General features: G+C 50.9%; 7 protein-coding genes across 7 annotated transcripts; 1 reads left to right on the plus strand and 6 right to left on the minus strand.

Annotated features, from left to right (window-relative positions):
* Positions 1–92: 92 nt before the first annotated feature.
* On the plus strand, positions 93–1,266 carry ASPSYDRAFT_1171492 (uncharacterized protein; the record flags this gene model as incomplete). The annotated part of the gene is made up of 1 exon (XM_040840257.1): positions 93–1,266. The coding sequence occupies one exon, from the start codon at positions 93–95 to the stop codon at positions 1,170–1,172; it is 1,080 nt and encodes a 359-aa protein (XP_040704223.1). The 3' UTR covers positions 1,173–1,266.
* Positions 1,267–1,796: 530 nt separating this feature from the next.
* ASPSYDRAFT_55991 (dynamin family protein) lies at positions 1,797–4,197 on the minus strand (the record flags this gene model as incomplete). The annotated part of the gene is made up of 7 exons (XM_040849133.1): positions 1,797–3,140; positions 3,188–3,281; positions 3,329–3,370; positions 3,418–3,505; positions 3,551–3,698; positions 3,747–4,022; positions 4,075–4,197. 7 exons carry the CDS (start codon positions 4,195–4,197, stop codon positions 1,797–1,799), a joined length of 2,115 nt encoding a protein of 704 aa, XP_040704224.1.
* A 935-nt stretch (positions 4,198–5,132) lies between these two features.
* On the minus strand, positions 5,133–6,339 carry ASPSYDRAFT_173008 (uncharacterized protein). The gene is made up of 2 exons (XM_040843431.1): positions 5,996–6,339; positions 5,133–5,936 (listed from the first exon to the last, which is right to left on the minus strand). Exons 1-2 carry the CDS (start codon positions 6,112–6,114, stop codon positions 5,180–5,182), a joined length of 876 nt encoding a protein of 291 aa, XP_040704225.1. The 5' UTR covers positions 6,115–6,339; the 3' UTR covers positions 5,133–5,179.
* Positions 6,340–6,895: 556 nt separating this feature from the next.
* Positions 6,896–8,072, minus strand: ASPSYDRAFT_55993 (uncharacterized protein; the record flags this gene model as incomplete). The annotated part of the gene is made up of 5 exons (XM_040849134.1): positions 6,896–7,033; positions 7,131–7,523; positions 7,587–7,622; positions 7,928–7,977; positions 8,021–8,072. The coding sequence occupies 5 exons, from the start codon at positions 8,070–8,072 to the stop codon at positions 6,896–6,898; spliced, it is 669 nt and encodes a 222-aa protein (XP_040704226.1).
* A 288-nt stretch (positions 8,073–8,360) lies between these two features.
* Positions 8,361–9,650, minus strand: ASPSYDRAFT_55994 (uncharacterized protein; the record flags this gene model as incomplete). The annotated part of the gene is made up of 2 exons (XM_040849135.1): positions 8,361–9,168; positions 9,220–9,650. The coding sequence occupies 2 exons, from the start codon at positions 9,648–9,650 to the stop codon at positions 8,361–8,363; spliced, it is 1,239 nt and encodes a 412-aa protein (XP_040704227.1).
* A 655-nt stretch (positions 9,651–10,305) lies between these two features.
* ASPSYDRAFT_173011 (uncharacterized protein) lies at positions 10,306–11,434 on the minus strand. Its single transcript, XM_040843432.1, has one exon. The coding sequence runs from the start codon at positions 11,326–11,328 to the stop codon at positions 10,378–10,380; it is 951 nt and encodes a 316-aa protein (XP_040704228.1). The 5' UTR covers positions 11,329–11,434; the 3' UTR covers positions 10,306–10,377.
* A 3,093-nt stretch (positions 11,435–14,527) lies between these two features.
* Positions 14,528–14,698, minus strand: ASPSYDRAFT_118118 (uncharacterized protein; the record flags this gene model as incomplete). The annotated part of the gene is made up of 1 exon (XM_040840367.1): positions 14,528–14,698. A coding segment is annotated over one exon (171 nt), but the record flags the coding sequence as incomplete, so codon positions are not given.
* Between the last annotated feature and the right edge of the window lie 586 nt (positions 14,699–15,284).

Genomic DNA, 15,284 nt, shown 5'->3' on the forward strand with positions numbered 1-15,284 from the left:
TAGAAAGGCCAACATTGATGTCTCCCAGAACTGCTCATATTGTCTAATATAGCTGTATACTGATAAACAACACGCTGATATAGCTCTCCGAAATGGCACGCTTCGACCCCTATATCGATATCGAAGAGGGAGAGATCATCGAGCCGCCCAGAAAGCCCCCGCAGCAGCTAAAGGTTGACACGACATGGAGAAAAAGCGACAAACGGCTGAGTCCTGCAAGAGAGGTAAAGTTGCGCGTTGAGCCCTACCCTGCCTCTCACACGCGGTCACGATCCCGAGGGTCGACACCTATTCCAAAGTACCAGGCACCTCGTAATACAGGGCAGACCCCAAAGGAGATCAAGATTCAGCTGGATGAATTTATTTTCAAATGGGAGCAGAAAAAGGATGCCCAGACGGAGATTCCCATGCGCGCAGACGGATACGCACGCGCTGTCGCCCGCCTTGAATCGCTTACCGTTTACAGAAAGGTTGGGAAGGGAACACTTGAGGATCCGGAGGTATGTTCGACATATTTAATCAGAATATCCATACTCGAAAATAGCCGACGAACTGATTATGGGCGGCGTTTAGATCTCGTGGATATCAGAGCCGGACGACTCACCTGCAGGGCGAGTAGTTGGTATCGAGAAGACATGCCGTCAGGCATGCTACAAGATGGGCACGACGAGGCTTTGGATTCGGTATGCCATCTAACATCCCCCACTTACAGCCAGAAGACACTGCTAACCAGTGCGATTCCGAACTATAGGAAATATGACCATGGGACCACGCGTAAAATCACCCGCACCGCGCAAGGACAGATCCAAAAAACAATCTCTGAAGACGATCCACACATTACAGTGTACATGGGTGATAACCTCCATTACCTGTATGAAGGCCATGTCTACTGCGCGTACGATAACGCACGCCCCCATATCCCCGCTGGATTGGCTAAGCCTGAAGACCGGCGCTTCGCCAAGGACGGAAACACGGATCCTACCCCTTTGCTGGATCGTAGAGACATTCGACAAAAAGCTTATGATATGGGCCTTCTGTCAGACCCAAGGCGTACATCCCATACCAGGGATACATGGCGAAGACCCAGCACGAACAACCAAACCAATGCTAACACCAGAGCCTCATGGCGCCGACCCAATAATGACTCCCTTATTCAGAAGGTGTGGGCATAAACGTTAGTAAGTTTACCACTAACGATGTACAAGACTCTCTGGATAGGGATCAGGATCCCGTCCGTCTATATCAGCTTACTCTGGTTTGTTTGTGTGTATGTCATACTGAACATAGTCAGTATTTCACGACTGATCTATCGTGTCATCTGTGCTGCCGTCACTTTACCCGCTCCTGCTTTACAGTTTGTTTACTACAGGATGATCCCTCCCGGCCGGACTGAGAGTTATATATTGTTATATCGGATATTGTTGGAGGTTGTCGGTACTAATTGTTGATATGGGGGCTTATAATCGTGTTCGCTTGTTTGGATAGTTATAGAACGCGTCAATTTAATTCAACTTCATTAATTGGCTATAGCTATTACGAGATACTAACCAGGCGGCCAAAATTAGTTAGTTGGTTCCATAATTCAAGAGCTGTTTGGCTTCTTGCAGTAGCCGAGGTTATCCCGCGATGCCTTTTCGGAAAATTGCAGTTTGACATTGGAATTAGAAACAGATACCTAGTATAATTGACACATTCTAGTCTAGGTTATGAAAGTTCAGTGATTGTTAACATCATGAAAATAATCCAACACAAATTTCTTGACCAAACCCAGTCCAAACAGTCTGCCGCCAAGTCCATTAAATACCAGCCTCCTTTGCGATTTCAAGGGCAGACAGGAAGCGTTCACGCTTCGCGGTCATCTCGTTGCGCATACTTGAGGTCAGGAACTTCTCTCCAGCAATCTCCAATAACTCAGTGTCATCGAGATCATTCACCATGTCTGAGCATAGCGCTCTAACAGGACCATCACGACCCAAGATATGGCGCTCGACAATTTGGATGACCACATTGTCAGCGAACCTCTTAAGTGCAACCTTGTAGTATGCCTTGAGGATATCATGAATATCATTCACTGCTTGGTCCTCGTTGCTGAGATGGATGCCCTGCATCACCTGGGTGAGGTTGACGGTTGCGTAGCCTGTGTCGCCGAATCCCATGCCCTGCAGCCGTGCGCGCACTCGCTCGTCTCGAATAGCATTCAGGGTTTCTGCGTAGTAGTGGTTCACAGTTTGTAAGATGCCCCCTCTTTCGTCATTAAGCATCTCTTCGAATGCCTTCTTCGCCTTGACGTTGGTGGCGTCCTGTATACGCTCCAGGCGAGAGAGCAATCGTTCTCTTACGTCCTTATCGCGGACTATTGCTCCTAGAATGTCTTGATTGAACGTTTTGACAGCTTCACTTACCCTGCCGATATAAATCAGGGCAATTCCGCTCCAGGGGCTTGACTGCTGCCGGAAGAGGCGTTCGAGGACACGCGGGTTGACGGTCCCAGGTAGTTCGGTTCCACGAGAATCACGATATGCTCGGCGGATCCAGGTGGTGATATCTTCTTCGCTGTCGCAATGCACTTTGGATTTTCGGTTTTCCTTTCCGAATCTGGTGTACTCTGCGTCGAGCTCTCCACTGGGCGTACGGAATACCTTGGAATGGCCACTCTTTGCCAGGGCCTTTGAGAAACCGTCACCCAGCTCTCGAACATGCATCCGAAGCTTTAAAGCGCTGTCAGCTAAGAGACTAACGTCGTAGTTGCCACTTAGTGCGTCGTCCACTCCTCTCTGATACAGGTTTGCCGTGCGTGTAAGGAAACGTCGCTGATCAATCGCTGTCTGGCGTGAAGGACCGAGAAGCTCGAGGTCTTTCTCGGTGACTGCCAGCGAGCCCTCAATGTCTTTGGTGACATTGGGGAATTCGCTCTTGATATGCTCATAGAGTAATTCCCCAAGGAACCTCTTCAAGGCATAAATTCCCACTCGGTCCTTCGGGAGCTCAGTCCAAGGCGCAGTGGTGGAGAAGAACTCCCTCTCCTTTCGGTGTCTGCCATCGATGGTGATTCCCTCCTTGATCTCCTGGGTGGATCGGTTCTTCACCGCGAACCAGCCATGCGTGAGTTTCTCGACTTCGTTTTTGGCGATGCGGATTACCTGTTTGCGTATTAGCTAGGTATCCATAAACGGACCGGAAGACGTACCCCTGCTTCATCACCTTCTTCCACGGCGTCACACTTGGTTATGATTCCGACCGTACGTTTGCCTGCTGGGTCGGCAGCACGAGCCATCGAGAACCTGACAAAGTTAGCAGGTAACACCAGGTATTGAAAATGTATACGTACACTCCCTGGTTGGCGAGGTTGTTTCTGGCGTCCATAACGGCACTAGACATGGTTAGCTACTTTCTTTGCAGACGGCCGGGAGGACAAACAGGATAATGGTTCTCTTGTCCACGATGTAGTTCTGGATTAAGCTACGGATAATACCTTTGTCTTCCTCCGTCTGATACTTGGTAGGATCTGTCGAGGTCAGTAGCTGAGAAAACATGATCGAGGACAACATACTGTGAAACAAGCCGGGGACGTCAACCACGCTCAGATGGTGGTGGTCAGGACCAGACAGCTCGATCTTGAGAATATCATCGGAGAATCTCTTTTCAATGCTCTCAAGGTCAGTAGTACCTGGTCCTGGTATACCCATGGCCTCCGCAGCCTGGAAACTGTCAGCATAACACACAAAGTAAGAATGCAAAGCACGTACCTGGTCAAAGACGCGCCCGAACTCATCGCTATCAAACTTATCGGCCTCCAAAACTGTCTCGAACGACTTGAGTTTCTCCTCCTGAGCCTCATCCTGCTGAGCAGCTGGGCCAGGAATGATGGTTATTTTCGCACCCGCCTCATCGGACGAAGTACGGCGGAGGACGATCTGCGTAGCGAAACGAGTGCACAGGTCGCTAGCCACTGGGAAGGACAGGCCAGTTAGACCCTCCAAGAGAGACGACTTGCCGCTAGACTGATCACCGACTACGACGAGCTGTGCTGTTTTAGCGATTCCCTCGTGTTCAAGGTACTGGAGTTATGCATACCTGTGGGAGAGACACGCTCTCGCTGACACCAAGCTCACGCAGCTTGTCAATGATCTCGAGAACCTTCGCTCTCTTCTCATTGTGAAGATCGCTGGCAGCCTTGACGGCCATGTTCGCTTTCATCTGCATTCTGATAACGAAGGATTAGACTTTCGAGCTTGGAGTAAGAATGGAAGAAATGTATTGTTGATATCAGGGATGGGAGAGGAATGGCACGCTTTATACCACGAGGCAGATAATTGCAGGGGAACCAAGCCGATGACGAAAGAAGAGGCTCTGAAGAGCGAGTGGATAGTAGAGTAGTCTCTGTTGTTTGTGTTTGTTGTGTTGTGTTTGTTGGGGGTTGGTGGTGTGTGGCACAGCCATCAGATTCACGCATGTTGACTGTGGCATTCACTAACCTACTCCTCCATTGGATAAAATATCAAATCCAACACTAGCCACAGACCTGCACAGCCTGGTGGGAGCAAATCCTATTTAGGCAGCCTTGCCCTAGTTCTGCCTACCAGTGTCGTCGGTCACATCACCGCCATTGCCGCAGCTGTCACCGAGATGTATGCAAGCTTTTAATCCAACGACAACGGCAAGGCTAACTCCTAGTCAGTCATGATAACAGTTCCATTCCATTTCAGCACACTGATTCGATGTTGAACGCCCAGCGGTACATCCCATCTCACTTGGTATACGCAACACCGCGCCGCGTAGACGCCTTGAGCACGGGTTGTCTCGACGCAGAATCCCAATTCATCGCCAGCTCCGTACGCCAACCATTTGGCATATATCATTCGATGGAACCATCAGCGAGAGCGCCCCAACAGCTCCTCTGCGCAAGAGGCTACAGGGGTCGGAGTGCGCCGGCACTCAAATTTAACGAATCCGCATTCCAGGCAAGGCACACTTCGTACACATTATGGGTTAAAGTATGTAAGTCTTAATCAGCCTAGCTTGCCAGCCATAACATTTAACCGGAACAGCTGTCCCGGTAGTATTCGCCTTGTCCGACAGCAAATGTTGTTAAGGGGTCAATCCAACCGAAAAAAGAAAAGAAAAATCGAAAAAAGCCACCAGGGCCAAATAATTTATCATTTATCCTATATTCTATCAGTCAATCATTCCCTCTCAAATCCTCCGCGGTATCCAGTCTATCCAATAACGCCAGGCGGACTTCATTATTCGTGAGGGTCCCGAACCCAAAAGCCGGGATGATGCGCATCATGCGCGTCAGGGACGCAGGAATCAAATTCATTCGTAACGTCGTTAAAGCCTCGGACATGGTGAGAGAGCCCTGCTTGTTATAGATTGCAAGGGCGACGAGGTGGATTGGCGTGTTCACAATCTGGCCCAGCACGGGCACGAACAGCTGCGCCAGCACAGCCTTAGATTGCGGGTCTGGGAGTAGTGAGTCGGGAATGGAGGAGGATAAGGTAGCCGGGAGGGTGAAGGAGGTGTGAATGGTGATGATGTCGCGGACGAGGAAGCCGATGTAAGTGGAAAGAGGCGTCCGGGGCGTTGGTGGAGGGATGGAGATCGGCAGCGGCTTGCCGGGTGCCGGACCCGGTAATTTAGGGCACCCAAACAGCCGGGCAAAGACAGTGTCCTTGTAGATCCCCAGAGGGACATTTGCGGATAATGTCGCCAAGACGGTTAATGTGTTGGCAGCTGCCGGTTCCAGGTCCAGGAACCCGGAGTGTGCTATCGAGGTGGCGAAGTTGGCTGTGCCGTATGTGCCAAAATACAGACCGAACACCAGCAGGCACGGCCGCGATGATGCAAAGAGGCGCGGTTTCTGGAATAGTGATTTTGCATGTTTCTTCAAAATATCCATTGTGGGCCGAACAGTGCACGACTTCTCCACGACGACCCTGGGGTGATTTAGTGGGAGGTCTCAAACGGCGGTATCTATCGCCCGTGGTGAACGCACCTGTCCATGACCGTCACGGCTGGCGTAACCAGCACTGCAGCAGCAAATGCAGCAAGGGCATCGATAGTGAGACTCTGGTGTAGCTTCTCTCCCGGAGAGTCGCGTGGTGATGGTGCCATTCTATCTGCAATCAAGAGGCTGCCGGCAGATTGCGTTCTCAGTTCCAGTGGTGTTTGTATCAGTGGTGCTCAGTGTTCAGTATATCGCGAGAGTGTATACAGCGTTATTGAGAAACATTTGAGATCTTTGGTATGACCTCTGCAGGGAACAAGCGAAGCCTTTGTAACCGGGCCGGTGCCGGATATCGACACACCGGTGGAGTTCTGGCGGGTCCTACAACCGAGCGCACAACACCGGGGGATCGCCATGTGTGAGATGCTGTTGAATCATAGCGCTAATGAATGTTGAAGAACGGCGGTATTAATCGAGTGCTTGATTATATTGCAACACCGACACTCCGATATTGACGTTCTGTGAGCGGCTACTACTATGTCTCGGCGTTTGTGGGATGTAGAAGGCAACTCCTCGCGACAGATGTAGCACCGAGCAAATCTCATTGGAAGATTCCTCCGTTCCAGATTATGCTTCCAGAATCCCCTGATCGTCTGGTTTGTGCGGAACGTGGGGTTTGGTCGGGTAACGTCGGCCTCGACATTCACACAGTGGCGTATCTACACAACAGAACCCTTAAAAAAGACAAAAAAGTATAATGTCCCTGAAAGCAACGGAGACAATTTTATTCGGTACCAGACCAGTCTAGCCAACTGAATATGCAGACTAGCCAAGGAACTTGGGCACTACCTCAACCCTATCGAGCTGTTAGCAAACCCCACCCTAACAGTCACAGTCACGGTTCATCCTAGCCCTACATCGCAGTCCCAGCAGAGACAGGCATCGCTCTCAAAAAGGCTGCCCAAGACCCTGGAAGAGCCCGCGCACACCGACAGTCTCCCAAGTAGCCCGAAAGGCATAGCGAGAACGCTGCTCCGGCCCAAGCCCATCACCCTGCATCTTACTCTTAACGACGTCCAGCGATGGCTCAACAACCACAACGCATCCCCAGCTAAACCTCCACACAGCGCAATCCGCCACTACTAAGCTATGCACGCGTCTTCTGCTCCCTCTCCTGCAAAACTCCCAAAAGACCCTCGTACGCCGCAAACCACACCCCGTAGCCATGGACCTCACGCAACAAGGAACCAACCTGCCCGCGATACATACAACCCAGGCGCAACCCAGGTCCGGACAATCTTCCGCACGCAATACCAAGGTCCAGAAATAGAATACAGCCTCCTATCCCTTTCACGAGGCTGGGCTGTGTCTGAAGCCGGATTCTAAATTCTGATGTGCTCGACAGGGCCCGAGCCAACGCTATTGGCCACGCCCGCCGAAGCACCGACGATATAAAACTGGGGCAGCGACAGATCTGCACCGCCACCATGTCGGTGGTCGGTTTGGCGATTGCTGTACGTATTCCGTAGTGCTCGATGAGGTGGCGGACGGCGTTAAATGCACCAAATTGGATGGCCTGTTTTCACATGAGTATACCGTAGAAGATGTACTGCGAAAGACTTATCTTATGCTGACTCACGCAGGCGCCGACTCCTAACAACGGGACCAGCGTTCCCTGAATATACTACGTCAGTGGTGTAAACTGGTAAGATTGGACTGCGGTGAGCTTATAGAACGCGAGCGGCTCTTCTTGTGTCTAGGTGCGACGTGCCACCAACAGCGCTGAGCTCCGGCCTGTGTCTGGAGTCGGACCTTGACAATATCTCCAAGTGTCAGCCGAATCGCTTTTCGTCAACAATATCATAGGAGAATGTGTTACGAATCAAAAGGCTGTCCTATTAGCATTGTTAACTGTCGGAACATACGGTAGGGCTGATGTGCTCAATGCGATTGTTCCTCGCCGATAAGCACCTGCGCAACGCCCCCGGCTGCTCCAGCTGCCACACCCTTCGCGGTCTCCGTCCAGTCCACTGGTCAATTTAATACTGTACCTTCGACTTCCGAAGACCTGACGTATTGCGTGCGTTGCGCGATGCGTGATTGAAGCTGAGGTTCTAGCTTGCATGTTATTTGACTAGGGTATTGTTTCGGCCTTGTCTCCAAAAGGGCGTGTTGCCTTCGGGTGAAACGACCGAGATCAGTACAGTAGATTTATACTTGGTATGTCGGGATATAACTATCGTCGTCGTAATATTATTATTCATCCTCTTTACTAGGTTTGCATGCTATCCCTACTTTGATGCGCAGTGCCGCCCAAGCCCGACATTTGATCGGGACGATGTTACTTGATGCACTAGCTACGATGATATGGAATCAATATTTAAGTAGTGGGTTGGCGGTATTCATCAGCTGGCTACATAAAACCTCTCTTCAGCCGACGCAGCGTTTCCTTCCTGAGAAGTAAATATTCCTCCCTTGTTCTCTCGACAGCATCCCTATTTTCAACCGCGCGGCGCAGTAAATAAGACAGGCAATCCTTCAACGTTCCCCAGCTAAGACACTTGAATACGTCCGGCGGTATCCTCTCTGCATCCTCCTTTCCCAGCTGCAGAAGCCGACAGCTGACACCGTCCGCCATACCAAGTAGCTGTCCGTACTGTGTCTGGGTTGCTGGTCGTCCCGATGTAAGCTCTCGCTGGATCAGTTGGTCGGCTTTGAGTACACTCTCCTTGTTATGGGTTGCTAGAAATAAATGAGCCGGCGGGAAGGCTCTGTCTGCATTCCCAAAAGGACCATACTCGCGACGAATAATGCCCTCCGCTATGCTGTTGTACATATCATCTGTCTCGGTCTTGGTGTCGTGAATCAGGGCCCGTGGTTCTGTCGCAATATATGCTCCACGAACGAGCTTGACCCCAATAGTGAAGCCCTCTTTCTCGGCTATGTCCATGTGAGACAACAGGTTCGCGGATGTGGATTTCAGGTACGCCTGATACGTGTTATACACCACCGCAACTCCGCCCTTGTTATACTCCCGCATGAGGTCCAAAGCAACAGCGTCAATGCCCTTTTGGACAGACTGCTGTTCGGCATCCACGAAGATACGGGCTTTTCTCTCGACAGCACGGGAACAGATCTTGCGTAACGCAACCATCATCTGCTCAGGTAGTGGCTGGTTAGACGACAGGGCCTGCATGGCGGGAGCACCTGCGCCAGTCAATCTGTAGAGGTATCAGCAAAAGCAAGCACTTCTTTGCAGTGATGTATCATACTTCAAAGCGAGAATATCCCCTTCATCCACCATCTCCACGGTCTCCAAAACACCCCCACTCCACACCGTAATATCAGGATGCTCAGTATACTCCGAATCAACATCCTGGCGCTCCGTCTGATCCTTCTCCTTCCCAGCCGACGCATCAACAACAATCTCCTTCGCATAAGTCAAAATCACCCCCTTGAACCNCATATTCTTAATATTACCAATCGTGCCCCTCACCTCCGCCCCATTCTCCCCCGCGCAGAAATGGTTATAGAACGTCCTCTTGACAATCTGCCGCAGCACCGGGTTCCTGTCTACATCGAGTAATGATATCCTCGGACGGTTGAGCATCGACAACACCCATAGCGCGGGGCGCAGTAACCACGAATGTGACGAGACTGTAGCCACCAGTAGACCCCGGAGGAGCATTTTATTCGGTATCATGGAATGTGGCGGTGGTAGCACTGTCTCCTTTTTTGACGGCCTGGAACCACCAGCCCCAGCCAGGGTCGATTTGGCTTTGGCGAGCACAGTCTGGCGTGAACTGCGACTGTATTGTCCATACCGGAGAAAGGCTCGCGAGTATGGTGACTGGCTTAGTTTTGTTGACATTCCTTCTCCGGAACAATTCCCATATCTTACTAGTGATGTATATTGTATGTTGTACAGTGCCCACAGAATGAATGGGTTGTCTGTCGTATATGACGGTACGGCCCGACGAGCCGGACTCTCGGGGGTGTCACCGAAAGGGCGTGTTGATTGTCGAGGACGAGGGAATCTAGTAAGGTAGTAGTTTCTTAAGGTGACGACGGAAAGTCACCGAGAGGGTGCGGCGATGGCTAACAATAATATGCCATGTCATGATGCTGTCAACCCCGCCCTCCCCGCATATGCCCTATTCATCTCCACCCAGGGGGGAGACATATCGTTGACACTCTCTAGTTAAGCTAGATAATTCGAAACTGTTGCCCTCGTGTACTGCCTGTTTTTTCCATAGTTCTCGCGGTCATCACTTTCGTGCCGATGATGTGAGAATGTCAATATCGTACTCGACCTTATTCTTCGTGTACTCTGTAATATTTAAATCGTATTTTCATTTCCATCCGTACTCTAATTACAGCGATGTAGTTTTAACAAATCTATAACTTTTCATGTACCTCAATGCACAAATCTAATCCTCCCCGGCAAAGAACAAGAGCACGGCTTCAGCTACAGCACCAGAGTCATCGTCATCCTCCATGCCGTGCCTCGAAGACTCCCAGATCTTCTCAAGGTGCGCCGACAGTCGCGATTCCGACCACTTGAATGTATTCGCAAACTGATGACATAACTCCCCCGTAGCAAAGGCATCGTACTCAAAGTGGCCTTGCAGGGTGAGGACGCGACCAGGGTTGTATAACCCTTGGATAGAGCAGCGGTCGGTTGTTCCGATACTCATCCAGCTTCCCTCAAGAAAGTCATCTGTGGTTCCCTTTTCCCCATTGAGTTCCTGATAAGGTACCACGGCATCACCATGGATGAGCTGGAGACGAAGCGGGTTGGTGGACGAGAACCGTTGAAGAGGTGCAAATCGGCGTGCGAACTTCGGGTTCAATGTTATCAGATGGGGTCCGATTTCATGGCCGTCTGGCATAAGCTTCACGACTGCCTTTCCAGATAGCTGATCGCCCTTCGCATCGGGCTCAGCCCCCAGTAATGCTTGCCCGATAAGTTGGTGACCAAAGCACGAGCCAAAGATCCTCACAAGAGGAAACTCGGAATACACTTTCTGGAGATATGACTGCAGAGGCGGTATCCAGTGCAGGTCGTCGTACGCTGCTGCGGCCGCGCCGGTCACAAGGAGGGCGTCTATCGGGGGTGGTTGAGTATCTGTATAGACGATGCCATCGGCTGCAGTGTCCACTCGCAGGCACTCCAGGGAAGGAAACACTCCGCCAACGACGTCAAACCCCGTTACCCGAACCTGAATCTCGCCGTGTTTCAGTTCCTGTCCGCTCTTGTTTATCCGCTCTGCAGCGGCCTGGAGCAGTCGACGAAACTGGGTGCTATATAGGCCCCGTTTAGCGTACACCCGATAACAGGGAACGTCGGTGTCCAGCACCGCGATATGCACTTCAACCATATCTTTGGACTAGAGTGCGCAATTAACTCTGAAGCCACTTGGCACGATATTTTGAATCCTGTTGCAGACAACTCTTCGCCGCTATTTGCTTGGACCTTATTATCGCCAGGCGCACAACGTCAACATCGCGGGGTACTCAAATCCGCGGGAAAGTGGGATATCTAGTCTGCTACTTAGTCACGGTCTCCAATATCTTCTTGCGCTGCCATTGGTCTTTTTGGTTTGTCGTCTTCGGAGGGCTATCCGAGGATCGGGAGACATATCCGACTATAAAGACATCTCCAACTGCCAAGCATAGATATATATATAAAGTTTTTAGCGTACATACCATACGTACACGAACCTGTTGCTATGTTTGTGCAAAATCTACCCACATTTTTGAAGTGACAGCAGAAAGGGCATGTTTCCGGACAAATCTATCTTTCTGTGCTAAGTCCTGGGAGAGTCGCTTGCCCAGTTTTCGCGTCGATGTCATTCGAACACTACCATAATTCCCTTTTCGCTTAGGTTTCCATCATCAGATATCCTCATTGTTTAACACTGAAACAGGTCCTACAGACTATATGGCATCACCCAAGAGTGAAGTGAATTTTGACGCAGGTGGCCGTCCCGCATACTGCGCCCATATGGTCATTCGATACCCATGCAAGCATGCAAGGCCTTCCCGTTTGCACATACCCGATCGGCAAACTCGCTATTGCTATGTGGAAAAAGAAATTGCAATAATGATACTGCCTACCCCTGATCGTCAATTTGACAGGGAACTCAAGCCTCGCTTATTCAGAATAGCCCGTGGTGGAACCGATGATTTTGCATTGCAGATGCATATGGGGCACGGGGGCATCACAGGTTTCGTGATTCTACAATCTTGCCAGGTCTTGGCCAGTGTCAGACTCGATTTGAGTTCCTGGAACACCTCATCCGGTGATTCCCGCCCTTGGGAGAAGTTGCAAATACATGGCAGTCGAAGGTAACGGGATCTACCAAAAGAAAATCAGCATCGTGGAGTCTGGCCCTGGCCCGATCGAGACCACTGTACAAGGGCTGGCGCCTATAAGCGGTATATGCAGGTGTGAAACCAGACGGACAGACTGCATCAAGCCCAGCATTGACTTTGAAGGTTTATTGGAGGAGAATGGATCTGAGAGCCAAGCTTGCATCAACAGTTGCCTACATGAGGCATACCCTGCCTGTTCGAATAATTAGAAGTTTCACGTTGCGCCTCGAGGCCAGACTCATGCAGTGTCGATGGTACGCGGTTTCACCACGATCTTCCCGCGCTCGCGTGGCTATTCCAGAAGGGTAAAACGTACATATACTCGGCATTCAGGGTACTGCTGCAGGCCGCGCATGGATCGGGTCATAACACAGAGCCACCTCGTGGTTGATCAAATGCAGGGCACGGTCCACTTTACCTGTATCGGGATGCCATGCATATCACCAAAATCGACTTTGCTGACGGCATTCATCTCAGGCAAGAGAACCATCACATCTATCCCGGACGATGTTCGGGATACGTGGACCACCATTGTCTATCCTTAGTATAGTCTCCCCCGTGCTCGTCTCAGCACTACCACGACATCAGGTATGTCTTGCATTTCCGAAACAATAAACAACCGCTTTATACCACCAATTACCCCTTTGGGTCTGGTCTGCTCTGGTCTGGAGCAGGTTCAGACCACCCGCAAAAAATGTCTCGCAGCGTGGCAGAAACGGCGTTCTCGACATCTGTCTGGACAAGCCATGAGCCGACGGGATTTGGCCCTAGAATGGGTCCAGCAGAAAGCGCCCTGATTGGTTGTTTGGATTGTGCCAGAGCGAACACAGATTCCGACATGGCCATTTTGCTTCGGATCTGCAATGACCGGAATCTGCGCAGTGTATCGGACTCGATCTCTATCGGAGTTAATCCTGCCAGGACCCACTGCGCCGGAAGAAAGTCAATCGGGTCGACTTTATCGGTGATTTTTTCTCAGGTGTGGAAACTGAACTTGATTCGGGCCGTCGAGTAAACAGCCTCTCATTGAAGAGTGATTATGAGCAGGGGTTGGAGATGGCCTCAACCTTGGTGAACTGGGTTGAAGTGTCTACCATGGCCTGCGCAGGGTAATTGCGGAGATCCTTCAGCGATTGAAGTCTTTGTGTGTCGGGACCAGGCGTCCATTAGGATGTAAACTGAACGATGTAAGAAGATGGATACGTAGAAAACTAGGAATACTAGAGGAAAACCTGCTGCCCTCGACGATTTTCTCTTGCAGAAAATATGGAGGATATGCAAACAAACAGGAGGAGAGTGGCTATCGCCACGCACCGACTTGATAATGACACGATCGCCAGCACTAACACGGCTCACTCTCCCAACACCGTCCCAGATTCAACAACCCATCGGTCCAGGGTATCGGCACTCTCCAGCCGATGTGGGAAAAGGAAAACCTGTAGAATTGTCGTATTCTCGAGACCCGCCATGTCAGACACGGTTCTCTCTAGCCCACGGGCGAAAGATTACTCTTGCCGATATCTTCCTGAATGCTCATATCCAGAATATCTCTCCGCTTACGAACTTCACAGGCGCAAAGAAGTCCAGAATCACAGGCTCGCTGTGTCTGCTGGACACCTTTTCTGACGCACTCTGCTGCAGTTCTGCAGTGGGTTCCCGCTTATTCGTCAGAAGAACTTGGCATCACGTGGCTCGCATGGCCCGGTGGTCGACGTGGAACTAGCATCTGCGACCCGAAATCCGTACCATGATCGCGGAACGAAGCTAATTTAGCAGAACCGCTATTTGGTCTAGCTACGGAGGCCACGAGTCTGAAGGTATGCGAAGAGATAATAAAGTATATAAATTTTGATTGAGTGTTTTTTAATCTCGCTTTCAAGATAGTATTAATTGCCCTTGATTCCAATAAATAGCCTGTTCGGCTGTTTATAGCAGCAGCGCTTGCTTGCTATACAAAACTCCTATTGTATCCTGTCCCCATAGTTAAATAAAAAGTCACTATCGCTCTGATTGAAGATTGCGCCGCGCTCGAGGTGTCGGGGTTATCAATGTGCACGCTCTTCGAATCAAATCATGGGTATATATGTGATGTGTATGCGTTGTCGCATGAAGTCGGTGGCTAGCTGATTATCGGTGCCGGGAAGAGCCCGATTTCGGTACTGCTCGGCTCTTGGACCCAGACGCGGGCCCAGCCTGTTGCATCCGACACCGCCCGTACCTGATGTGTTTGTTTTTTGCGGTTGATCGTGTGAAGCGCTGGCCGCACTGCTCGCATGTGAAGCTCTTCGCTCGCCCGCTCTTCTCGCGGAGATGTCGCTCGTAGTTCCCGAGAGAGGAGAATGCCCGACCGCCGCAACTGTGCTCCCAGCATCGGATCGTGGTTTTTGTGACGCGGTTGGTTTTGGTGATTGGGGTGGCCGATGAGAGTAGGGGGTTTTCCGGCTCGGTGGGGGGCGATTGGGTGATTGGTGTTGTTGTTCCTGACGAAGCGCTCGAGTAGTCGGGAAGTGAGTTGCATTGGGGCGTGAGCTCAGGAGTGCATGAAGGAGCGGTCGGCGCTGCGGATAATACTGGTGCGGCGAATGTATCGATCGTTGGCACCCAATTTGTTACATTGAGTGAATTATCGCGGAATTGTCCCATCGAAAATGAGCTATCCGTAGGGGAATAGCTGCAGACAGGTGTAGTTGGTTGGCCTGCCCACCTATCGAGCGGTAGGCAGTAGTAATCCTGTATCGTGTAGAGATGTTGCTGCCAGTTTGATTCTATGTCGAAACTCCCCTCATCTTGGCTCGATACGGGAGAAGAATTAACACTCCAGCCCGTCCAGAATGTGTCTGCATAAGGGGACGACGGTACGTTGTACAGAGGGTTCTCGAATGTTGCCATGGTCCGGATAAAAGCTCTTGGTGAGCCAGGTTGACATCAAGTTGAAGAATCCGTCTAGCGAGCGGTCTGG

This window comes from Aspergillus sydowii, assembly GCF_001890705.1.
Source record: "Aspergillus sydowii CBS 593.65 unplaced genomic scaffold ASPSYscaffold_3, whole genome shotgun sequence".
Classification (NCBI taxonomy): domain Eukaryota; kingdom Fungi; phylum Ascomycota; class Eurotiomycetes; order Eurotiales; family Aspergillaceae; genus Aspergillus; species Aspergillus sydowii.